At 49.4% G+C, this 26,397-nt stretch overlaps 1 protein-coding gene across 3 annotated transcripts in view; it reads right to left on the reverse strand.

The window, feature by feature from the left end:
- The window catches only part of RASGEF1C (RasGEF domain family member 1C), a 100,364-nt gene that overhangs the window by 16,342 nt on the left and 57,625 nt on the right, over positions 1–26,397 (reverse strand). For all 3 annotated transcript variants that reach the window (XR_001918390.1, XR_001918389.1, XM_018051617.1), the window contains 6 exons: positions 22,411–22,661; positions 20,179–20,361; positions 19,887–20,009; positions 17,496–17,633; positions 10,174–10,374; positions 9,203–9,277 (listed from right to left, as the gene is read on the reverse strand). Coding sequence is in view for 1 of the 3 variants with exons in the window: in XM_018051617.1 (XP_017907106.1) it covers positions 9,203–9,277; positions 10,174–10,374; positions 17,496–17,633; positions 19,887–20,009; positions 20,179–20,355 (714 nt within the window). In the remaining 2 variants the exon portion in view is untranslated. The remainder of the gene's footprint in view (positions 1–9,202; positions 9,278–10,173; positions 10,375–17,495; positions 17,634–19,886; positions 20,010–20,178; positions 20,362–22,410; positions 22,662–26,397) is intronic.

Here is a 26,397-nt window from a genome sequence, read left to right on the forward strand (position 1 = left end):
ATTGCCGGGAGAAATATCAATAACCTCAGATATGAAGATGACACCACCCTTATGGCAGAAAGTGAAGAGGAACTAAAAAGCCTCTTGATGAAAGTGAAAGTGGAGAGTGGAAAAGTTGGCTTAAAGCTCAACATTCAAAAAACGAAGATCATGGCATCTGGTCCCATCACTTCATGGGAAATAGATGGGGAAACAGTGGAAACAGGGTCAGACTTTATTTCTGGGGGCTCCAAAATCACTGCAGATGGTGACTGCAGTCATGAAATTAAAAGACGCTTACTCCTTGGAAGAAAAGTTATGACCAACCTAGATAGCATATTGAAAAGCAGAGACATTACTTTGCCAACAAAAGTCCATCTAGTCAAGGCTATGGTTTCCCAGTGGTCATGTATGGATGTGAGAGTTGGACTGTGAAGAAAGCTGAGCGCCAAAGAATTGATGCTTTTGGACTGTGGTGTTGGAGAAGACTCTTGAGAGTCCCTTGGATTGCAAGGAGATCCAACCAGTCCATTCTGAAGATCAGCCCTGAGATTTCTTTGGAGGCAATGAGGCTAAAGCTGAAACTCCAGTACTTTGGCCACCTCATGCGAAGAGTTGACTCATTGGAATAGACTCTGATTCTGGGAGGGATTAGGGGCAGGAGGAGAAGGGGACGACAGAGGATGAGATGGCTGGACGGCATCACTGACTCGATGGACGTGAGTCTGAGTGAACTCCGGGAGATGGTGATGGACAGGGAGGCCTGGCGTGCTGCGATTCACGGGGATGCAAAGAGTCGGACACGACTGAGCGACTGAACTGAACTGAAAGATGAAACTTAATGTATGTATCTATCATATACCCCTACACACAGGTAGCGCTCATTACTCACACATTCTGAGTTTGGTCCCTAACGTTCCGTTTCATTTGTAACCTGCAAGTCCACGCTCACACCGCTTCTCGGTCGTCTGTGGACATGCACCGGGCAGCAGGATGTTTGTCACCCAGCGCACCTGTGAGTTCCCAGCTGAGGCTGAGCTGATGCCCTGACTTCTGGCTTCAGCTTCTGCACTGCAAACAAGTGTCCTTTTTCTAATCTACTTAGTGTCATTTTTTCGCATTTTTGTGTTGTTTGTTGGTGATTTCACTGGTCAAAGTGGCCCCAGGCACAGAGATGGAACCGTCCAGCGCAGCGCGGCCATGCTGCCTCATGTTCCCAAGCACATGGAGGCTGGCATGTGCCCTAAGGGAAGAAACATGTTTGATAAGCTTCATTCAGACGTGTGCTGTAGTACTGTTGGCCATGAATCCAGTGTTACTGAATCAACAATAGAAGGTCTCATTAAACAGAAACACACACAAATCAAGGTTATATATTGACTGGTTGATGAAAAGGCTGGGATGAGACACTCACAAGGAACCTAATCTGATATTTTCCTTAGGAGTAAGGACTCAGTATTTGCCAATTCAGTGTTCATGATGACTATAGGATATAAGGATGGCAAATAATGAGGATCAATCATATGTATGTACGTATGTTTCTATCTATAACTATATATTTTCATATTTTCCCACATGAACCTTCTCATGTGCTAGCAAATATCCTTTAGAAACATAATTTTAAAAATGGAAACATAATTTTATAAATCCACTGTATAAGTGTATCACAATTTCAGAGAATCCAAAAGAAGCCAAGAAAGAAAAAAGAAGAATAGGTAAAGAAGGCAAGGTACAACAGAAGACAGTAAAAACAAATCCACACAGATCAGAAGTTACTCTTTATGGATTTGTTTAGTCACTAATTAAAAGAAAATCCAACCGCCTGCTGTTTTCAAGCGCTACATCCCAAACACAGGGATATAAATAAAAATAGAAAAATATGCATGATAAATACGCATATCTATGTTAATATTAGACAAAATAGACTTTAAGGCAAAAAAAAAGACTAAGGCAAGAAGCATTAGAAGAGTCTAAAGGGTAACTGCATAAAGATAAAATTTTTGAGTTATTGAGAATATAGCAGGAGTTTAAGTTTGTCTGTACCTAATAGCATAGCTTCAAAATATGAAGGCAGAAATAATCCAAAAATGTAAATTCCTTATAAGGAGGAAATTAACACCTGTTCATTAAAAGACACAATAATGAGAATGAAAGGCAAAGTAATCAACCAGGGGAAGAAAATTTGCAGTATATCTAACTGACAAAGGATAATTTACTACTAAGTCGTTTTAGTCGTGTCCGACTCTGTGCAACCCCATACACCCCATACACGGCAGCCCACCAGGCTCCCCCGTCCCTGGGATTCTCCAGGCGAGAACACTGGAGTGGGTTGCCATTTCCTCCTCCAATGCATGAAAGTGAAAAGTGAAAGTGAAGTTGCTCAGTCGTGTCCGACTCTTAGCGACCCCATGGACTGCACCCTACCAGGCTCCTCCATCCATGGGATTTTCCAGGCAAGAGGACTGGAGTGGGGTGCCATTGCCTTCTCCGAAAATTAACTAGTACACATTTTAAATACTCACACAAACTCTTAAAAATCCTTAAGAAAACAAATCAGTACTAGAAAACTGAAGAAAAATTAGGGATGGGCATTTCATAGAAGAGAAAACAAGAAGGTCCAAAACACATGAAAAGATGCTCCATTTAACAGTTTGACAAAAATTTAAGTTTGACAACTTCAAGTGTCAGTGAGGCCGTGGAGCAAGAATAACTCCCTGGTGGCAGTGTAAACGGATACAGCCTCACTTGGCATCACCTGTGACTGACACAGTGATTCCGTTCACAGGTATATCCTAGAGCGACATCTCAAAGTGTTGTCCCTGGGCTCCTGGGGGCCACCAGGACCCTTTCAGGGGGTCCACTAGGGCAAACCTGTCTACATATTCATTAAATATTCCTGCCTTTTCACTGTCTTAACATTTGCACTCATACATAACAGAACGATGGGTAAAATTTCTGCTGCCTTAGCCTGAACTGAGACAGAAGCCCCAGATGAGACCATTGCGTTCTTCACTACTGCATACTCACAGTAAAAGGGAAAAAGTGAGCGTGACTTAAGGATGTTCTTGAAAACATAAACTTCAGTTTTATTAAATCTCAACCCTGAGTATCTGTCTCTTTCATATTCTGTGTGACAGAAGGGGAGTGCCGTCATCTTTTGGCACCCTTAGGTGAATGGTTCCATCACCCCTCTTGGATACCAAAGTGTGAGGATGCTCAAGTTCCTTATGTAAAATGTAAAATTTGCATAAACTCATGCACATTCTCCTGTAGACTTTAAATCACCTCTAGTTTACTTATAACACCCAATACAATCTAAAAACTATGTAAATAGTGGCCTGGTACACAGCAAAGTCAAGTGCTGTTTTTTTTAGAACTTCCTTGAATTTCAATGTTTTCTAATCTTGCTAATCTGAGAGTGGTGGGGTCTGCGGTTGCAGAGCCTGCAGGTGTGCAGGGAGCACTGTAAACACGGGCACTTCTGCTGTGCACACAGGTCTCATGGTGCTCTTGTGGAAGCGCACTAGTGCGCCTGACGTGAGCTGAACTTTACCCACGAACAGCACTTTACCTGAAAAAAGACTGACCCATGTGGTTACGCACATTTCAGTACTTGGCTGATGCTTCCTTTAAATCAATTAAAATGATCCTGTAACTTCAAGGAAAACAATTGATAGTATTTGTTGCCAAGGATAAAATTCAAGTTTTCAAGAGAGAATTGGGAACCTAAAAAACACATATCTGCCTCTGGAGCCTGACAGCTTCCCAGTACTTAAGAACTTTTTTGGATGATGTTATTAGTGAATATATACAATGAATATTATTTAAAAATGTCATCTAATGAAATAAGTCAACATTCAGAAGATCTGCTTGATTAGGTGAACCCATATTTTCCAAATAGCCAATATATGTCAAAATTGTACATAGGCAAAAAGATCCATTCAAGATGTGCGGTTTAGATGCTCAGCCACGTCCAACTCTTTGCAACTCTATGGACTGTAGCCTGCCAGGCTCCTCTTGTCCATGGGATTTTCCAGGCAAGAATACTGAAGTGGGTTGCCATTTCAAGATGGACCAATGACTTCAATGTGATGGAGTTCAGATTCCAAACTACAATTAATCATAAAAAATTATCCCTTGTTGAGTTTTAGTGTAGTATCAAAGAAGAATATTCACAATTATTTGAAAAGGCCATAATATACTCCTTCTTTTTCCAACTACATATTTGTGTGAGGAAGTTGGATTTTCAATCAAGATAATGTTACGTCAAGAGATTGAATGCAAATTAAGAGAATTCAGCTGTCTTCCATTGCCAGTCATTAGAGAGATATTTTTCAAATAGCTATGAAAAGAAGTGAAAGGCAAAGCAGATAAGGAAAGATATACCCATTTGAATGCACAGTTCCAAAGAACAGCAAGGAGAGATAAGAAAGCCTTCCTCATATCAATGAAAACAAATAGAGGAAAATAATAGAATGGGAAAGACTAGAGATCTCTTCAAGAAAATTAGAGATACCAAGGGAACATTTCATGGAAAGATGGGCACAATAAAGGACAGAAACGATACGGACCTAACAGAAGCAAGAAGATATAAAGAAGAGGTGGCAAGAATACATAGAAGAACTGTACAGAAAAGATCATCATGACACAGATAATCATGATGCTGTGATCACTCACCTAGAGTCAGATATCCTGGAATGCAAAGTCAAGTGGGGCTTATGAAGCATCACTACGAACAAAGCTAGTGGAGGTGATGGAATTCCAGTTGAGCTATTTCAAAACCTAAAAGATGATGCTGTGAAAGTGCTGCACTCAATATGCCAGCAAATTTGGAAAGCTCAGCAGTGGCCACAGGACTGGAAAAGGTCAGTTTTCATTCTAATCCCAAAGAAAAGAAATGCCAAAGAATATTCAAACTACCGCACTTATCTCACATGCTAGCAAAGTAATGCTCAAAATTCTCTAAGCCAGGCTTCAACAGTACATGAACTGTGAACTTCCAGATGCTCTAGATGGCTTTAGAAAAGGCAGAGGAACCAGAGATCAAATTGCCAACATCCGCTGGATCATCAAAAAAGCAAGAGAGTTCTAGAAAAACATCTACTTCTGCTTTACTGACTATGCAAAAGCCTTTGACTGTGTGGATCACAACAAACTGGAAAATTCTTAAAGAGATGGGAATACCAGACCACCTGACCTGCCTCCTGAGAAATCTGTATCCAGGTCAGGAAGCAACAGTTAGAACTGGACATGGAACAACAGACTGGTTTCAAATAGGGAAAGGAGTATGTCAAGGCTGTATGTTGTCACCCTGCTTATTTAACTTACATGCAGAGTACATCATGAGAAACTCTGGACGGGATGAAGCACAAGCCGGAATCAAGACTGCCGGGAGAAATGTCAATAACCTCAGATATGCAGATGACACCACCCTTATGGCAGAAAGTGAAGAACTAAAGAGCCGCCTCTTGATGAAAATGAAAGAGAAGAGTGAAAAAGTTGGCTTACAACTCAAAATTCGTAAAACTAAGATCATGGCATCTGGTCCCATCACTTCATGGCAAATAGATGGGGAAATAATGGAAACAGTGACAGACTTTATATTTTTGAGCTCCAAAATCACTGCAGATGGACTGTGATCACTGCATGACTACAGCCATGAAATTAAAAGATGCTTGCTCCTTGGAAGAAAAGTTATGACCAACCTAGACAACATATTAAAAAGCAGAGACATTACTTTGCCAACAAAGGTCCATCTAGTCAAAGCTACGGTTTTTCCAGTGGTCATATATGGATGTGAGAGTTGGACTATAAAGAAAGCTGAGCTCAGAAGAATTGATGCTTTTGAACCGTAGTGTTGGAGAAGACTCTTGAGAGTCCTTTGGACTACAAGGAGATCCAACCAGTCTGTCCTAAAGGAAATCAGTCCTTCATTGGAAGGACTAATGCTGAAGCTGAAACTCCAATACTTTGGCCACCTGATGCAGAGAACTGACTTATTTGAAAAGACCCTGATGCTGGGAAAGATTGAAGGCAGGAGGAAAAGGGGATGACAGAGGGTGAGATGGTTGGATGGCATCACCAAGTCAATGGACATGAGTCTGAGTAAACTCAGGGAGTTGGTGATGGACAGGGAGGCCTGGTGTGCTGCAGTCCATGGGGTCGCAAAGAGTTGGACACGACTGAATGACTGAACTGAACTGAGAGAAATTTTTAAAAATACCATAAAACAATATCACTCTTCTCATTAATTTTTTTGAAAATAGTTATTTTCATAAAATATGTAACTTATTAACATATAATAGATTATTATGATTTTGAATAAATATTTTTTAAAGTTATTGGCCTTACTGGCTAATATAATAAACGTTGTTTAGCTGCTAAGTCGTGTCCAACTCTTTGCGATGCCATGGGCTGTTACACATCAGGCCCCTCTCTCGGGATTTCCCAGGCAAGAATACTGGAGTGGGTTGCCATTTCCTTCTCCAAGGGATCTTCTTGACCCAGGGATCAAACCCATGTCTCCTGTATTGACAGGCAGATTTTTTACCTCTGAGCCACAGGGAAGCCCATTATAATAAATACAGGTAGCTGTTATGACCAGAGAAGGCGATGGCACCCCACTGCAGTACTCTTGCCTGGAAAATCCCATGGATGGAGGAGCCCTGTAGGCTGTAGTCCACGGGGTCGCTAAGAGTTGGACAAAACTGAATGACTTCACTTTCACTTTTCACTTTCATGCACTGGAGAAGGAAATGGCAACCCACTCCAGTGTTCTTGCCTGGAGAATCCCAGGGACGGGGGAGCTGGGTGGGCTGCCATCTATGGGGTCGCACAGAGTCGGACAAGACTGAAGCGACTTAGCAGCAGCAGCAGCAGCTGTTATGACAATAAGCTGCCTACATATGAACATGCAGGTTTTGGACTTTCAAAGATGTGAACATGCGTTCTGTCAACATCAGACAGGAGTGAAGTGGCAGCTTGCCCTCCATCTCCTATCGCTGTTGATCCTTCAGTTCTACCGTCTCCCCCCTCCTCTCCCTTCTCCAGTCAGTAACCCTTCTTTCCTAGTCACGTGACACCAGCCCCTGTATGCCCCCTTTGTACTGTATGGTGATTCTCAAAGCACTGTACTGTAAGATTTCAAATGTTTTATCTATTTTTGTGGCTTTTAAAAATGTATTCTTTGTGTGAAAAGTATTACAAACCTATTACAGCACAGTACTATATAGCCAATTGTGTTAGCTGGCTATGTAGGCTAACTTTGCTGGACTTATGAATAAACTGGACTTACGAACGTGCTCTCAAAATGGAAGTCATTCGTATGTAGGGAACTTTCTGTAATTAATCTACGTAACCGAAAGTTCTTTGGGGTCCTCCATAATTTTTAAGACTGAAAGCTGTCCTGGGACTAAACCACTTGAGAACTGATGCTCTAGAAAAAAAGTGTACCCACATACATAGACAATGCATAAGAATGTTCATAGCAGCAATATCTATAGTAGCTGAGAGGCCAGAACACAGAAGTATTCATTCACAGTATACCGGGTAAATGATCATGATGTTTTTCACAATTAAAAATAATACTTGGAAATGGCCCAAACCCCAAACAAAGCAAAACAGGAAAATGGCCCCCTAAGAGCAGCAAAGTCTCCTCCGCACTCCTGCTCCCAGGGCCATGATGAACTCCTCAGAGTGCCAGGGTTCCTGGAGATTGTCCACACGTACGTACAAGCAGATGTGTGTTATGCGTCCCCCTCTGTTACACAGGTGGTCACTTGTTCATCTCTCAACAGTGGGTCTTTGGCAAATATTCCACTTTTGCTGTGTCCTGTGCATAGTCACTCAGTTGTGTCCGACTCTGTGACCCCATGGACTGTAGCCCGCCAGGCTCCTCTGTCCAGGGGGATTGTCCAGGCCAGAATCCTGGAGTGGGTTGCCATGCCCTCCTCCAGGGGATCTTCCCAACCCAGGGATTGAGCCCAGGTCTCCTTCATCACAGGCAGATTCTTTACCATCTCAGCCACCAGGGAGGCCCAAGAAAGTGTTAGCCATGTCCAACTCTTTGCAACCCCATGGACTATAGCCTGCCAGGCTCCTCTGTCCATGTAATTGTTTAGGCAAGAATACTGGAGTGGGTTGCTATTCCCATCTCCAGGGGATCTTCCCAACCCAGGGACTGAACCCAGGTCTCCTGCAGTGCCGGCAGATTCTTTACCAGCTGAGCCACCAGCGGTGCCATGCAAATGTCCCTCGTTCCATTCTTACAGGTGCTCTTATTCTAACAGCTGCATGGCCTTCTGTGTATGGATGCATTGCGACACTAATCGAGTCCCCGTGGATGGTACGGTAGTTTGCTTCCAGTCTTTGGTCATAAAACACAGAAAAATATCCCAGATATTTTTGTGTGTACATCTTTGTGTGTACACGTGTTTGTGTATACCTGTAGGATAAATCGTTAGGTGTGAAAAGTTGGGGTCCAGCGTGTACATTTGAAGTGTTGATTCTATTGCCACGCTGCTCTCCAAAGTGGCTGTGCCAATTTCACCCCCTGCCAGCTGTTTGTGAGACTGTCCCTTTTCCTACACACACACAATGTTTAATCTCTGCTTATCCTGGAGGTGAAATGCAATTGTACATTTAGTTTGCACTTCTTTTATTAGGTGCCAGGGAAGAAGACATAATATTTCCAGTTCTGCTTCAGATTTAACTCCTTGATAAACACCAAGTAGACTGAAGGATGAGCTCTCAGAAAGAGGGGCAGGCTCTGAAATTCGGTGTGTAATCCGCCTTCAGAGGGAAGAGCGTGTGCCCTGAACTTCTTGGACAGCATGCATCGGCCTGCGTTCCCCAAGTGGCCACTAGAGGGCATCGGCGCCCACCACAACACACCGGGAGGGCACACGGGGTCTTGTAGTGGCCTGGGTGTGAACCTCCCCGCTCTGACCCACCCAGGGCTTAGGATCATGGAGTGCCCTCGACCCTTGCTGGGTGGCTGACCCCGGCAGGCTTGTCTGGCCCTCCCAGGCTTCCCTGGGACTCAGGGCTGCTGGGATGTGCCCACCTTAGGCTAGGGCGTGGGTGGAATGGGCACGTCCCCACCAAGCCCATCTGCTCTGTTCCGGGCCCCTCTGGAGCTGGCTGAGCTGGTGCTCTGGGAATCCCACGGAGGGACTCGTGGGTAGGGGTCCCTGCCTGGACAGTCCGTCCACGGGCCTTCTACCTTTGTGCTGGCCAGAGGGTCCTTGTTCACAAAAGCCTGGACAAACTCCTCAGGTCCAATGTGCCGCAGCTGTTCCTGCACCAGAGAGAGAGGAGTCAGGAAAAGGAGAAAGGGATGTCCACTGGGCGCCCGGCATGGGCCCACCGCCCTTCTCACGGGGGCTCCACAGCCCTGTTCCGGGTTGTCACAGAGCTCAGCACCATCCTGAAGATGTCAGGCCCTCCCTTCCTCTGCCCAGGGGCTGCTGCTTTTCACGGGGGCAGGGTCAGCGTCTCCACAGGGAGTGCTTGTGGAGTGAGATACCTAGGAAACCAGGCTCAAAACTGGGTCATCCATGACCTGCTCCCTCCTGGGTGGGCCCGGGGGCCAAGAGCATGGGGTCTGGGTCAGAAAAGGATCCTGGCCCTGTTCCTCCTGCTGCTTGACTTGTGGCAAATCGCTTAAACTAAACCTCTGGGCTTTAGCTTCCTCATTTGTGAAAAGAGAATAATAACAACACTACCTGGCCAGGTGGTGGGAAGGTGTAATGAGACAGTGAGTGTAAGTCTTGACCATAAAGGCTGTTTGCGCCTCTCTGGAAAGCTGGGGTGGGTGCAGTGGCTGTGTGAGTCCTGGATGGGGGAAACTGAGACCTGGGTGGGGAAGGTGCTAGCTGTGGGGCTGATTACACATCCGGTGGTGTCAGAGCCAGGATCTGAACCTTGTTCCTCTGTCTGAGGCCTGGACTCAGGCCAGAGGTCAAAGTTAGGCAAGGTTGGTACCTGCAGCCCTTCTGTTCCTCTCCCCAGGCATGGGGAGAGGCTGCTCCAGAGTCAGGGCCCTCTGCAGACGCCGGGGTGGCCCTGAAGGGATGGGCTCAGACCCCAGGTTAGGCTGAGATGAGGTGCGGGACAAGATGGGGGAGGGGTGGCTGGCTATGCTCAGCACTCCAGGCTCTGGGTCTGGGTGGAGGGTGGCCCAGGCCTGCTCACCAGCTCCACGTGCGTCAGCTGCTGAGCCAGCACGTAGGGGTCACTGCAGATGCCAAGGAGCTCCCTGTGGATGGAGGCTGGAGGCTTGGTCCTGTAGGAGACGGGCTTGTCGGTGCCCAGCAGGCTTTCTGGTCCCTGGCCCAGAGCTGCCAGCTTCTGGTGCAGAGCCTGCAGGAGCTGATGCATCCTCTTTCTGTACGCCTGGAGTGGGGTAGAGATGGTGCTCAGGGCGGGAAACCTGCCTTCACACAGCAATGTCGAAGACAGAAAGGCTTCCCAGGTGACATGGATGGGCTACTCCTAGGTGTACCCACCTGTCTCAGGACCCAACTCAGGACAGGCTGGTTGGGGCTCACAGGCAAGGCTGGCTGGGGCAAAGGCTGCAGGATCGCCAGTGGAAGCCTAGTACAGCACACCTCAGGGAGGATGGCTGGGGTGCAAAGCTGCCCGAGTTGTCTAGGTGGGGCGGGCACTGCCAGGGAGTGGAGGAAGGGAGGCGTGGGACGGGCCCTTCCCTGGATGCTAGCCTTTTGCTTGGCTTTACTAGGTGTCCCTGCCTGTCTCCCAGGCCTAGCTTAGAGAGGCCTTCCTTGCCCAGCCTTGCTGTCCATCCCCTGCCCTGGGCACTCTTCTCCAGCTCACCCTACGTGACTTCCTTGTGGGACCACTGCAGGACCACTGAGGTTATTTACTGCCCTGCACTGATAGCTTGGAGAGCAGAGAATCTGAGGTGACCTGTGTTACAGCTCTGGGCATGCAGTGGACACTTGATAACCATTTACTGTAGCAACAGGGCCCCTCGCCATGCAGCTCAGATGCCCTGGGCTTGGTGCAGGGACCACCCTCCCACCCCTCAGTGAAACCAATTATTGCCCCTCAGAGACCCCTATTTCCAAGGAAGGCACATCAGACCAGCTGGGTTTATGAAGCAAGATGTCTTCACCTTCCCAAAAGGCTGTCAATAACCCACAGAACAGGCCCCCCAGCCTGTCAGCAAATGGCTCCCCCAGAGGTGGATTCAACACCCTCAAGCCAGAAGGTGGCCTGGGAGCAGCAGTGGGCATCTGGGCTCTGGACTCCTGGCAGCAAAAAGGTGTCAGGCAGGCAGGTGGGGTTTCCAGTGGGGCCTGGTCCCAGAGGCCTCAGGAGAAGGTGGTGACTAGTCAGCACCGCCAGGTAATTTCCGATAGGAAAAATGCATGTTCTTCATACACACGATCCCAGAGGCATTTTGCAGGTGGGCAACAGGGTGCAGGGCTTGCCTGGGGACCTCAGTAGTTCCTTAAGCCTCTGACGGGGTCGCAGGGGCACTGAGGGCCACCCCATTGGTGCCGAATGCTCTGGCGATGGAGACGGTGTCCCCACACTTTATGAACGTGCTTCTCTGCGGAGTGGCCAGGACAGCTTTGGTAGAGCCCTCAGGACACAGGGAGCCTGCTCCTGAACCCAAACCCTAACACTGACCCTGACTCCCAGAGTCGTGAGGGACAGACCGAGAAGGCAGCCAGCGTGTGGGTGAGCTGAGGTCTGACTTCCCTTTGTTGCCGGTGGGAGGAACACCCCCCCCCCCCCAGCTTGACAGTGAAAGTTGCTCAGTCGTGTCCAACTCTTTGTGACCCCATGGACCATACAGACCGCGGGATTCTCCAGGCCGGAGCACTGGAGTGGGTACTCGTTCCCTCCTCCAGGGGATCTTCCCAACTGAGGGATCGAAGCCAGGTCTCCCACACTGCAGGCGGATTCTTTACCAGCTGAGCCACAAGGGAAGCCCAAGAATACTGGAGAGGGTGGCCTATCCCTTCCTCAGCGGATCTCCCCAGCCCAGGAACCGAGCCGGGGCCTCCTGCATTCAGGCGGATTCTTTACCAGCTGAGCTGTCAGGGCTGTATCGCAGAGCATGCTTAGCGCACACGCTGCCTCCCAGGTTTTCGTCTGAGTGCCAGGAAGGCAGCGAGCGAGGTCCCGCCAGAGTCAGCCCCAGTGACACGCAGCAGTCAGCAGTGAGCCCCTGCACCTCCACCCGCCCCTCGTGTCTCTGCTGCTGCTCGGTCTGGAGGGGCCTACGCTGGCTGTCGAGCTGCCGCATCTCCCACTCAGCCCTCCACCACCCCACCCGACTCCACCGTCATCACCAGGCTGACTCTCGCTGTCACCGAGGACCTCTCAGGCGGCGGCGGCCTCAGCTCCCCAGCTCTGCTGCCTTGGGCTGTCTGCGGGCTTGCTGGTCTGCCCTGGGGCTGCACGCCGGGTTCCTCCTGCCTCATCTCTCTTGATCATGCTCTGTGCTTCGCTCCTGGGTTTTCTGGCTCACCTCCAGCGTCGTTTAGTGTGGGCAGTGTGTGGACGGTGCTCTCCTCTGGTCTCCAGCGCCACGTGGGCAAGGCCACCCGGACCAGACGCATGCCATCAGAAGCCACGCTGCCCCACCGCAGGGCTGCCCCACCTGCTGCCTGTCTTAGGCTCCCGGCTCGGGGCCATCCTCAAGCCACCTTCTCCCTCAGGCCGCTCTAGACCATCAGCAGCCCTCTTCATTTTGCTTGCCTCCATTTCCGTGTCTTCTACCACAGTGTGTGTGGCGTAGGCCGTGCTTGTTTCCCTGCAAGTGCAGCCACCTCAGTGGGCCCCGTGCATTTCTGCCAGCCTCTGTCTACTCCACCCTGCTGCAAGAGCGTTCTGTTCCAAACACACATCTGACCACCGCACCCTCCTTCCCTAAACTATCGCAAAGACAAAAGCCCGGCGTGGCTCAGGGGTCCTGAGGTCAGCTCTGGCCGCACGTAGTGGCCTCCACGTAGCCCTTGCTCCTCTTCTCCGTGCTCCAGACACAGACCACCTGCCCACCCCTCTGACCCGCTGTCTCTCCTGCCCCGCAGGCAAGGCAGGACCTGTAGCCTTCTTCCTCCGAGCTCCGTTCCCCCGTTCCCTTCCTTCACAGTCCTTGCCCAAGCCTCTCACTGGAGTACCAGCTCCATGAAGGCCATGCTGGGTCTCTCTTTGCTGGTACCCGGAATGAACAGGAGGGGCCCACACACATTAGTGGACTGGATAAACCTGGCCTCCACCTGCTTGTCGTCAGTCAGCCTCTCCCAGGCAGACTGCAGAGCCTACCGGAGTCGAGGATGAAGTGCGTCTGTGGCTAGTTTGATAGAGCCGCGCACTGCCCCTATTTTTAAAACTGCAAATGATGTAGCAGGACTTGTTTCTATAGAACCCATATCCACTCCAAATCGCCACTGACCGTGTGCTAATTCATTTAAAAATGTTCTAGTGCTGTTAACCTCAAGCTTATCTGTTGGGTTTTTTTTTTTTTTTGTGAATCTGACTGTGGGGAGGGTATTTGACCTTCTCTTTGACCTTGTCTCGTTTGCTCAGTGATCTCTCCACCTTGCGGATGCAGGCTGTGTGATCTTGGTGAATGCAGGCAGGCCCGGGGACCTACCCCCGAGAAAGCCCAGGTGTTCCTGTCACCGTCACAGGGTGGCCTGGGTGAGGGGCAGCGCTCTCCAGGTACTTCCAAGTTCTCCTGGACCCAGTGTTTTGTGATTAGGGTCGGTTTCCATCCAGTCAAGTAAAGACCCTTGTTTTCTAAAGTTCCTGAAAGCTCCCTCCTGAGCGAGCCCGTGGCCGATGTCCAGCAGCACAGGCAGGAGCTCTACACCCATCGCCAGCTTGCTCTCTAAGTCCCTGGCCGCCACCCGTGGCCCCGGGGAGCCGGCAGACAGCCGTGTGAGTTGGAGAGCAAGGCTGGTGGCCGAGAGGGCTGCCCGTGCAGTCTCCTGAGGGGCCCAGTGCGTGTGGCCAGGGGACTGCTGTTCCCTGCCCTGTCTCTCAGCAGGTATCTGACCCTCTAGGCCTCCCTGGGGCCCCCTGTCTCTTTCAGCTTCAGCATCACGAAAAGGTGAAACTGCTCGGTTTCTTGAAGTGAAATGGCTGGGCCAACCTCCGGGGGGTGGGGGGCACGGGAGCCACCGTTAAGGCAGGGTCTCCTGCCCAGCAGAGGGGGACCCGAAGATGGAGCAGCTCAGACTCCACAGGCACGGACAGGGCCTCCGCAGAGCCCCTCCAGCCCCTTGTCCCCGGCTAGTGAGAGGTGGTGGGGAGCACCCGGAGGACGTGAGGCTTCCAGGAGATGGCAGGGTGCCAGGCAGGAAGAGAAAGGCGTCGCCTGGCAGAGCCACTTTGACACGGAAGCCCGGCTCCCCACTCACCTGTCCTGCCTCCTTCACGTTCCTGAACAGCGCTGTTTCCCTCACCGTCCTGCGAGGGAGGGGTTATCACCTTCCCTCTTAGAGAAAATAATTTCAGGCCCAGAGAGGTTAGGTAACCCCAAGACGCACACGTTCTGGAAACACTGGTTTTGTGCGCAACACTTTGTATCGTTTGCTCCTATCATCTCTGGGTAAGAAATCTTTTACAAGAGGGTTCCGAAATGGTTTTGGAGCAAAATATATAATATCTATGATTTAAAACAAACAAACAAACATTTGGAGGGAGGGGGAAGTGAGTGAAAGGAGAGAAGAAATGAGTTTGGCCAAATGTTGATAACTGATGAATCTAGGCGATGAGCACACAGGACTTCATGGTTACTACTATCTATATTTGTATATGTGTGAAAAGTTCCATAACAAAGTTTCATGAAAGTCAAAAATAATCCCCATGTGCCTGGGTTTTGGAGAGAATTTGTTCCTTATCATAGCTTATGTTTACCAAGTGCTGAAATACAAGCGCAGGTGACTGCAGGGACTCTGTCTCAGACTTGTGTGGTGGGAACAGTTATAATCTCCATTTGACTGATGAAGAAACTGAAATTTGGAGAGGGGAAGCACCTCGCCCAAGGTCACACAGCTGTGGGCTCAGAAGGTCTGACCCTGACCTCAGGTTCTGAGTCCCGTGGGTCCTGACTTACCAGTTTGGTTCAGAGCTCACCAATTCCTTTCTCAGCTAAGACTGTCCCTGTGCTGGGAAGGGAGCAGCCTGAAGGCTGCCTGAAGCATCAGGAAAGGGAAGCAATGTCTACCACACATCCCCTGGGAGTAAGTGCTTTCTGGAGAGGGGCAATGTGGGACTCACAAAGACAGATGGGGCACCCCTGGCCTACGCCTGGCTGGGTGGCATGGGGACTAGGGAATCTCAGCTCTGGTTTACATCACTTAGCATACCTAACTGGATTCCACAGGAAGGGATGAGAAATTCTCTAAATGAGTTACTTATTACTTATTTGCTGCTGCTGCTGCGTCGCTTCAGTCGTGTCCGACTCTGCGCGACCCCAGAGACGGCAGCCCACCAGGCTCCCCAAACCCTGGGATTCTCCAGGCGAGAACGCTGGAGTGGGTTGCCATTTCCTTCTCCAATGCATGAAAGTGAAAAGTGAAAGTGAAGTCGCTCAGTCTTGTCCGACTCCGTGCGACCCCATGGACTGCAGCCTACCAGGCTCCTCCGTCCATGGGATTTTCCAGGCAAGAGTACTGGAGTGGGGTGCCACTGCCTTCTCCATATTACTTATTTAGCCAACTCTAAATGAGTTAGCTCTGAAAATCCACACCTGGTGGATGACTGCTTTTGACAGCCCAGTCACAGGTCTTGGCTGTGTCTTATTTTCATCCACTCGGTGGTTAGAAAAGATTTCCCAGCAGATTCTTGAGGGCGTAGTGAGGAGGCGCTGCTTTGCAAAGAAACAAGCCCAGGACTTAGACCTGTCCCAAAGCCTGTGGCCAGAATGGCAGGGTCTGCCTCTGAAATGGCTCTGCCAGTGGAGAGGCAGGCCCGACAAGGGCAGATAATCCATTTTGTCAATGGCTTAGACTTCACACCGCTTAAAGGCCTACTGTCAGGGTGGCGGGGGAGCGGAGATAAAGCAGAGGACTGGGCTCTCATCCCTGTACAAACCCTCTACTCCATCCATCCATCCATCCATCTACCGTCTCTGTACCCATCTATTTTCCATCCATCTGTGATGCCCACCTCCCCTTTTATAAAGTCACCCACAGATCCATCAATTCATTTATCTACCCTTCCTCCCTCCATTCCAACATTTGTCCTCATCCATCTACCCATTCATCCATCCATCCACCCACCCACCCACCCACCTGCCCATCCATGTTCTCACCCACCCATCCACACCCACACACACACCCACCCACCTTCCCATCCATGTTCTCACCCACCCATCCACACCCACACACACACCCACCCACCTGCCCATCCATGTTCTCACCCACCCATCCACACCCACACACACACCCACCCACCTGCCCATCCATGTTCTCACCCACCCATCCACACCCACACACACACCCACCCACCTGCCCATCCACCCCCCCTCCCACCCATCTGTTCATCCATCTACCCACTCTCTAGTCATCATTTCCGCCTTTTTCCTTCATGTCTTGCCATCAGCCTTCCACAGCCACTTATCCTGCTCACCTCCCTGCCTACCCAACTGCCCAGACGTCTCTCCCCACCTCCACTCACCCATCAAAGTAGCCAACTATGTACCAACCCGTCGGCGTTTCCCCTTCCTGCTTCCTTCTCCTGATCCATCCAGTCATCGAGCCTTCCCTGAACGTTTCCTGCTGCACCGAAGCCAGGTGTCATCCTCGATCCCCAGATGGGTCAAGGGATGCAGAGGAGATGGCCTTCATCTCATCAAGCTCTCAGAACAGCTCTGTCTCTGAATCGGCCCCAGGGCAGGGCCTCCCTCTGGGAGCCTCATTAGGCCTTGGACTTCGCAGCTTCCTGTTGCTCAGCCCGCCTTAGCAGTTTCCTTTGGCTCCTGCGGCTCTGCGTTCAGACCCACTGTGGGGCTATCAGCTTGCCACATTCGGTGTCCTCCCAAGACAAGCGACGTGCCCTCCCCTCTGAGTTCTCACCCCAGTCCTGGGAGGTAGGAGTGTTGTTCCTCTTTCTCACTTAAGTGCCTTCCCCAGAGTAATGGAGCTGGGAGAACAGGGCAAGGTATGGGGTGCAGAGGCACCTGATGCCCATTACACGGGCTGCCTCCCAAGCTACTGGGGAAGAGGCTTCTGCCAAGCCAGCGTGCTGGGTCACTGGCCTGACCAGGCAGCTGTAAGAGCCCATATCTTGCCATCTGATGAGACCAGGATAGGAGAGAGCTCAAGAGCCCAGGTCTAGACCTAGAGGCCTGATTTCCCTGCCAGCTCTGCTGGTGCCCGATTCTCTGATGGGGCAGGAAGGGCTGATTTCAGAGGGGCCCCAGGGTACGGGTAGGGAGATGAGGGCCCAGAGGCCAGCCTGGGAATAGGCTCAGGTCCCAAGTGTGAGGATGGAGACAGGTTGAAAGGACTCTGGCCTGGCTTGCCCACCTCGTCACAGGGGGCGATGCGGCCCACCACGTCCTTCAGGTGACTGATGGTTGACTCCTCCTGGAAGTCCCGCGGAAACGTCTCCGTCCACTCGGCCAACAACTGGAGCAGTTTGGGGCCAAACTTCCGGACCCGGGCCTGCAAGGCAAGCCAAGGGTTGTCTGCATTTGGTGAGGGCTGCTTGGGAGGTGGGGGGTCACAGCGGCCCCTGCCTCAGCCACTCACTGTGCATGTGGGCTGCCCGAGGGCAGCAGTGATGGCTGGAGGCAGGTGGGCCTCTCCTTCCTCTGTCCCAGGAGACAGATGGGCATGGGGGCTGATGATGGAGAGCAGAGGGGGCAGACACATGTTTGGAATGGGGGTCATCTCTTACTTATAACCGCCAGTCCTTCTATCTCCCTTTCTGTGGTGACGGGATCTCAGTTTGTCTGTGGGGCCCCCCTCTCCCTCATTTTCAGCTGGCCCTCCCCCAGGGCTTCAGGAACATGCCAGATCAGTGCTGGCCAGTCAGGGCATGGCATTGGCCCACAGAGGGGCATGCCGCTTAAGCTAAGCCAATGAGATCAGGATCTTTATTGGAATCCTCCTTCCACAGGATTGGGAAGTGTAGGCCAGGACCCTGGACCCGCGGAGGCCACCTGTCACCAGGCAGAGAACTCGCCTTAGCAAGAGAGAGGCTGGCCCAGAGGAAAACAAAGCAAGGATAAAAGCAAAAATAAACAAATGGGATCTAATTAAAATTAAAAGCTTCTGCACAACAAAGGAAAATATAAGCAAGGTGAAAAGACAGCCTTCTGAATGGGAGAAAATAATAGCAACTGAAGCTACTGACAAACAACTAATCTCAAAAATATACAAGCATCTTATGCAGCTCAATTCTAGAAAAATAAAGGACCCAATCAAAAAATGGGCCAAAGAACTAAATAGACATTTCTCCAAAGAAGACATACGGATGGCTAACAAACACATGAAAAGATGCTCAACATCACTCATTATTAGAGAAATGCAAATCAAAACCACAATGAGGTACCACTTCACACCAGTCAGAATGGCTGTGATCCAAAAATCTGCAAGCAATAAGTGCTGGAGAGGGTGTGGAGAAAAGGGAACCCTCCTACACTGTTGGTGGGAATGCAAACTAGTACAGCCACTATGGAGAACAGTGTGGAGATTCCTTTAAAAATTGCAAATAGAACTACCTTATGACCCAGCAATCCCACTGCTGGGCATACACACCGAGGAAACCAGAATTGAAAGAGACACGTGTACCCCAATGTTCATCGCAGCACTGTTTATAATAGCCAGGACATGGAAACAACCTAGATGTCCATCAGCAGATGAATGGATAAGAAAGCTGTGGTACATATACACAATGGAGTATTACTCAGCCGTTAAAAAGAATTCATTTGAATCAGTTCTGATGAGATGGATGAAACTGGAGCCGATTATACAGAGTGAAGTAAGCCAGAAAGAAAAACACCAATACAGTATACTAACACATATATATGGAATTTAGGAAGATGGCAATGACGACCCTGTATGCAAGACAGGAAAAAAGACACAGATGTGTATAACGGACTTTTGGACTCAGAGGGAGAGGGAGAGGGTGGGATGATTTGGGAGAATGGCATTCTACCATGTATACTATCACGTAAGAATCGAATCGCCAGTCTATGTCTGACGCAGGATACAGCATGCTTGGGGCTGGTGCATGGGGATGACCCAGAGAGATGTTATGGGGAGGGAGGTGGGAGGGGGGTTCATGTTTGGGAACGCATGTAAGAATTAAAGATTTTAAAATTAAAAAAATAAATAAATAAAAATAAAAAAAAGAAAAAAGAAAACAAAGCAAGGGGTCGTAGGGAGAAAGACCACTGATGTTTGAGGCCCTGGAGCCCCAGTAGCTCGAGACTGCAGTCATGTGAGCCAGTGAAGTCCCTTGGCCTTAGGTCAGTTGAAACCAGGTTTCTGTCACTGGACAGTGGAACCCTGCTGACTCAGTTGCGGTTTATGGAATACAGTGAGGGACAGAGGAAAGGACGTGGGGTGCTGAGGGAAGGCTGAGCCATCAGCGGACCAGCGGGAGAAGAAACGATCGAACAGAAGATGCGGCGGGCAGGCAGGGCAGCAGGCACTGCAGGACCGCCCCGGCCACAGATCGGGCTCTCCTCGTGGTCTTCTGAGGGCCCGGTCCTGGGCTGTGTGCGCCCAGGGGCTCCCCTGAGACCCTGGGAAACAGCACTGGGGTTAAGGATTCTGACTCTGCCCTTCTGGCTCTGGGCTCCAGACACGTCAGAACCCCTGGCGGGTGAACAGGATATTGATTCACAGGGCGTGTCGGGGGCGGGGGGCCGCACACTCGGAGGCCCGCTGCCCTGCCCTGCCTCTCACCTTGTCGAGCACCGGCTTGTCCAGCTGCTGCTGCTCAATGCACATGTGGCAGACCCGGGCCAGGAGCTCCTGGGGCTCGATGAAGAGGCGCGAGCTCAGCAGGAAGGTGAAGATGTAGGCTTTCTGCGGGGGCACAGGAGAAAGGCAGCACGTGCTCACAAGGCCCGGGAGGATGTGCCTCCCAGCCCCTGCACCCCCAGTCCCAGCCAGCCCCAGCTCTGCTGTCTCCCCCAGGCATGGTGGGACAGAGCCCATTTTGCTACCCCTCCTCCCCACTGGGTGGACCACCCACCTCAGGGTAGTAGTCGGCAGTGGGCACCAGGTGTTGGATCAGGGTGTCCAAGGAGGCTGAAGACGGAGCTCCACCCAGGAGGGGCTGCCCAGCCTGCTCGCCATCCGTGGGCTCGGTGGGGGGTGGGCTGAGGCTGCCCGGGGTGACCATGTCGGATATGCTGAGTGTCTGGGGCATGCCCACCTGCAATGGCAAGGTGGCGGTTGGATCTGCTGGTCCCCCAGGATCCCTGGCTGGGCAGGCCCTGCCTCCCATAGGCACTTCTGGGCCCACTCAAGCCCAGTGATCACTTCCTGGGAGGTCTGCCAGGGATGGCAGCTCCCCAAGCCACTGCATCCCCCAGGAGCCAGCTCTGTTTCATAATCAGTCCTGGCCATTTAGGAATTGACTGCTTCCAGCGTTGAGTCTTACAGTGAAGGTTGTTTTTGACTAGGCTTAGACACTCAGCATATTTGCCGTGCTGTTGGCCACAAGAATGAACCAGAGGTGGACCTGATCCTAACTAGAGGGTGCGGACGCAGTCCTAGAACTTGTGTGCTACTTGAAAGCTCTTGCCCCTAGGTCCCTGAGCTGATGTTGGCACTGCTGGGACCGTCTTGTCCCTCAAGGAGCCAGAAAAGCACGTTCCTGAGTTCAGAGGCTGAGGCCTGGATCCTGCTGTGCCTGCAGCTGCTCTCTGGACTGCTCCATAGGATGGGTGTGTCTGAGCTTCTCTAGCTGCGGCCTCCACAGCTTGGCCTTCCAGGTCTTTGTGATGAGGACCCACTGACCTGTCCAGCTGTCTCCCCCTGCAGGAAGGCTTTCCCATCATCTTCAATCCTCCATTCTCTCTGGCCATGGCTGAAAGCTTCCCTGCAGCGACCCCATCAAGGCTGGGCCTGCCTTCTGGTGGACATCAGAAGTCTCTCCTTGTCAGCACTGTGGAGTGCTTGGGGTGCAGCCAGCACCCGGTGCGAAGAGAAGTTTCCAGCCAGACCTCCTTCAGGTGGGGCCAAAACAGGCACGTCTTCTGATGCAGTACTAGGTCAAGGGCCCAGCCTGCAGCAGGGGCCCATCCATGAGAGTGCAGTGGACAGCACTACATATATCCCTGTTGACCAGTCTTCCTGAATGAAGCCTTAGGGGCAGATGCGGAAACAAGTCCTGGCCAAGCCTGTGACTAATTAACCATCCCCCATGTGACATTCAAGTTGCCCCCACAGTCTTAACTGTGGAGTCCTGCAGGCTCACTCCAGGGGCCTTCCAGGGATTCATCTCCCCATCACCCTGCTCACCTTACCCCGGATACCACCCCCGGCAGACCTTGGCCCCAGCCTGTTTCTGACTTCTTCTGTCCTCCGGGTGACCTGGCCCTGAAAGTAGGTACAGAAGGACTTGGAGAGTCCAAGCTGAGGTTGGGTACCAGAAGGAGCCCCACAGAGGGCTGTCCTAAGGGCACATGGTATGGGGGAATAGGGACTGGGGGTGTGGGAACCAGTGGAGACAGCAGCCGGGGCAGCCCCAGCTTTATTGCACCTTTCCAGCAGAGTTGTAAATGTCCAGTTTTCAGCTGATGAAACTAAATATTTCACAAAATTGTCTCCTGTCCCTCAGTGGGCAAGTGGCTGCACGTGTGGACACACGGGGGCCGCCAGTGCTTAGTGGGGTATGCTGGTCAGCTCTGGGGTGGGTGCCACCTCTGCCCCTCACGCAAAGCCCAAACTGGAGGCCAGTCCCACTAAATATTAACAGAACCCTTCTGAGGCCAGCAAGGTTTGCTTTCTCCTGCCACACACCTGGGATCTTCTCCCTGGAACCTGTTCCAAATCCTAATTAGAAACGACATCTCTGGCTTCTGGGTGGCCAGTCTACAAGGCCCATTCTGCTGCTCCCACCCCCAGCACCGCTCGTTGGCATAAAAAGGCTGCCGTAAATGGAACTCTGAAGAACCCATGGAAGAAACACGTGCAGCTGGCCAGTGCAGCGCGTCCAGGGGACAGGAGAAGAGATGCTCTCTCAAGCATCCTTTCCTGAGTGGGCACTGGGTCTGGCCTGACCAAGGGGACAGAGGGAGAGGACACTCCTAGAAAGTGGCCCTGAAGAGCGCCCTTGCGCACTGAGAACAGGAAGAGAATCTCTCCTCTTCCATTTATGCAGAGGAGCTGGTGAGAGTATGTACACAAAGCGCTCAGCACAGTACCGGGCATGGAGAAGAAAGGACCACCAGGCTCAGCCCTCCCCACGGGCACTCACCACCTGCAAGGGCCTAGGACACAATGTGAGTAGCAGCTCCAAATGCCAATGGAGATCTGTGCCAGAAGGCCTTGTCGACGGTACTCCTGTGCTTCTCCAGGTTGTCCGAGCTGGCTGTGGCCTAATGGCCCGCTACCCTGCTCGTCTGGCTTTGTGGCTGGTGCTCCTGAAACCAGCTATCAATAGCTGCTGGCGATTATCCTTGTGGTGGGTCACAACTTCAAATCAGAGTCACTTCTGCCTTTGCTTTCCTGTGTAGGAGACATTTACACATTTACATATTTGAATTCCAATCTTCCTTCCCTCTCTTCCATTATATCTTTTTCAGAAATTGTTAAGCATACAGTTATTTGCTTAATGTAAAATTTGCCATTTTAACTACTTTTTTTTTGCTTTTTAAAACAATTTTCCTAAAATATAACTTACATACCATAGAGTCCACTCACTCAGTGAACAATTCAGTGTTTTTAGTATATTCACACAGTTGTCCAACCCTCACCACAAGCTAATTTTAGAATACTTCTGTCACTCTCAGAAAAGAAACCCTCATCCCCTTAGCAGTTACTAGGCAATCAGCCACAAGCTGGTGGTCATCAAACAACCCCTAATCTACTTCCTTTTTCTCTGCAATGTAGTAATCTAAAAGCATCCCAGAAGAGAAGTCCAGGTCCAGTGGTGTCACTGGTGTGCCTGGGTGCTAAGTCGCTTCATGTCTGACTCTCTGCAACCCCAACTGCAGCCCGCCAGCCTCCTCTGTCCATGGGATTCTCCAGGCAAGAATCCTGGAGTGGGTTGCCATGCCCTCCTCCAAGGGGCTTCCCAACCCAGGGGTCAAACCCATGTCTCTTCTGTGTCCTGCACTGACAGGTGGGTCCTTTTTCGTTTTTTCCAGTTAACTCTTCTGAAGTGTACACTTCAGTGGCATTAACCATTTAGTTGCTCAATCATCACCACTATCCATTTCTAGAAAATTTCCATCTTCTCCAAATAAACCTCTATGTCCATCAAGCAATAACTCCCCATGCTCCGCTCCCTCCAGGTCTTAGTCAGCACCATCCCACTTTCTTCTGTAAGAATTTGACTATTCCAGCTACCTGTATAAATGGAATCACACAGTGTTTGTCTTTCTGGAAGGCAGCTACGCTCCCCACTATACCACCCACGCTGCCCAGCAGTATTTGTCCTATTGGGACTGACTTATTTCACTTAGCGTGAGGTCGTCAAGGTTCATTCATGTTGCAGCATGTGTCAGAATTCCCTTTCTTTATGGCTGGATATTTATAATTACTCCCCTGTATGTTCGTACTATATTTTCTTTATTACCCTCGCTCTCACCGTCACCTCATCCATCAGTGGATATTTGGGTGGCTCCCTCCTTTGTCACTCTGCTTTCCACAGCAGCTGTCCATTTTACACTCCTACCAGCAATGTAAAATAAAAGGGTTCCAATTTCTCCACGTCCATGCTAATATCAATTTTCTTTAGTTTTGATAGTAGCCACCATTAGGGTATGAAATGCCATCTTATCATGGTTTTGACTTTTATTTCACTAATGATCAGTGATGTCGAACACATTTTCATGTGCCTATTGGCCATTCATATACATCTTCCTTGGAGAAATGTCCAAGTTCTTGGCTAATTTTTGTATTAAGCTTTTTTTGTTGCTGTTGAGTTTGAAGAGTTCTTTATATATTCCAGATATTAATGCCTCACTAGTTTTGTGTTTTACAAATATCTTCCTCTTTTACGCGGGTTGCCTTTTTACTCTGATGACAGTGTTCTCTGCTGCACCACAGTTTTTCATTTGGGTGAAGTCCAATTCATCTATTTTTCTCTTTTGTTGCCTGTGCCTTTGATGTCATATATAGGAAATCATTGCCAAATGCAAGGTCATGAAGTTTTTCCCAAGTGTTTTCTTCTAAGAGTTCTATAGTTTCCACTCTTATGTCTAGGTCTTTTATTCATTTTGCACTAATTTTTATACATGGCCTTAGAAAAGGGTCCAACTTTATTATTTGACATGTGGATATCCAGTTTTCCCAGCATCATTTGGGAAAGGATTGTTCTTTGCCCATTGAATGGTCTTGGCATTCTTCTCAAAAATAGTTTGACTATACACTGTCATTTATTTCTGGGCTATCTATTCTATTCCATTGGTTCATGTGTTTGTCTTTACAACAATACCATACTTTTTTTTTTAATTTTTATTTTTACTTTATTTGGTTACTCTGTAGTAAATTCTGAAATCAGGAGGTACAACTCCTACAACTTCGTTTTTCTATTTTAAGATTGTTTTGGCTATTCAGGGTTCTTTAAGATGCCAAATAAATTTTAGATAGTATTCTATTTCTGCAAAAAAAACAATTGTAATTTTGATACAGGTTGCATTAAATCTGCAGATTGCTTTGGATAGTGTTAACATCTCAACAACATGAAGTCTTCCAATCCATGACACAGGTTGCCTCCATTTGTTGGTGCCATTTCTTTTAGTAAAGTTTTGTGGTTTCAGGGTATAAGTGTTTTGCCTCCTGGGCTAAACGGATTTGATTTCTCAATATAAGTTTCTGAGCTTATTCTTTTTGATGATATTGTAAATGGAGCTTTTCTCTTAATTTCCTTTTTGGATTATTCATTGTTAGTGTATAGATACACAACTAATTCTCTGGGGTTGATTTTGTATCCTGTTACTTGGCTGAATTTGTTAATTAGTTCTAACAGATTTTTTTTGTTTGTTTTGGTGTGCAATCTTTAGGGTTTTCTACATATAAGGTCATTCATTTGCAAACAGCTTTATATTTTTTGGGCTCCAAAATCACTGCAGATAATGACTGCAGCCATGAAATTAAAAGATGCTTACTCCTTGGAAGAAAAGTTATGACCAACCAAGATAGCATATTCAAAAGCAGAGACATTACTTTGCCAACAAAGATCCATCTAGTCAAGGCTATGGTTTTTCCAGTAGTCATGTATGGATGTTAGAGTTGGACTGTGAAGAAGGCTGAGTGCCAAAGAATTGATGCTTTTGAACTGTGGTGTTGGAGAAGACTCTTGAGAGTCCCTTGGACTGCAAGGAGATCCAACCAGTCCATTCTGAAGGAGATCAGCCCTAGGATTTCCTTGGAAGGAATGATGCTAAAGCTGAAACTCCAGTACTTTGGCCACCTCATGCGAAGAGTTGACTCATTGAAAAAGACTCTGATGCTGGGAAGGATTAGGGGCAGGAGGAGAAGGGGACGACAGAGGATGAGATGGCTGGATGGCATCACTGACTCGATGGACATGAGATTGAGTGAACTCTGGGAGTTAGTGATGGACAGGGAGGCCTGGCATGCTGCGATTCATGGGGTTGCAAAGAGTCAGACACGACTGAGCAGCTGAACTGAACTGAATTTTACTACTTTCTAATTTAGTTGCCTTTTATTTCTTTTGCTTCCTCTGGCTAGAAATTCTTGCAATATGTTGAATAGATTTAAAGCTATGTTGATGGCTAGAAATTCTTGCACAATGTTGAACAGAGTTAAAGCTATATTGAATACAATTAAAGCTATGGTTTTTCCAGTAGTCATGTATGGATGTGAGAGTTGGGCCATAAAGAAGGCTGAGCACCAAAGAAGTCTTGCTTTCGAACTGTGGTACTGGAGGACTCTTTAGAGTCCCTTGGACTGCAAGGAGATCAAACCAGTCAATCCTAAAGGAAATCAACCCTGAATGTTCATTGGAAGGACTGATGCTGAAGCTGAAGCTTCAATACTTTGGCTACCTGATGCAAAGAACTGACTCACTGGAAAAAAACCCTGATCCTGGGAAAGACTGAGGACAGGAGGAGAAGGGAAAAACAGGCGATGAGGTGGTTGGATGACTTCAACTCAATGGCCATGCGGTTGAACAAACTCCTGGAGATAGTGAAGGACAGAGAAGCCTGGTGTTCTTCAGTCCATGGGATCCCAGATTTGGACATGCTTTTGCCAGTGAACACCACCAACAACA

Source organism: Capra hircus, chromosome 7, assembly GCF_001704415.2.
Source record: "Capra hircus breed San Clemente chromosome 7, ASM170441v1, whole genome shotgun sequence".
Classification (NCBI taxonomy): Eukaryota; Metazoa; Chordata; class Mammalia; order Artiodactyla; family Bovidae; genus Capra; species Capra hircus.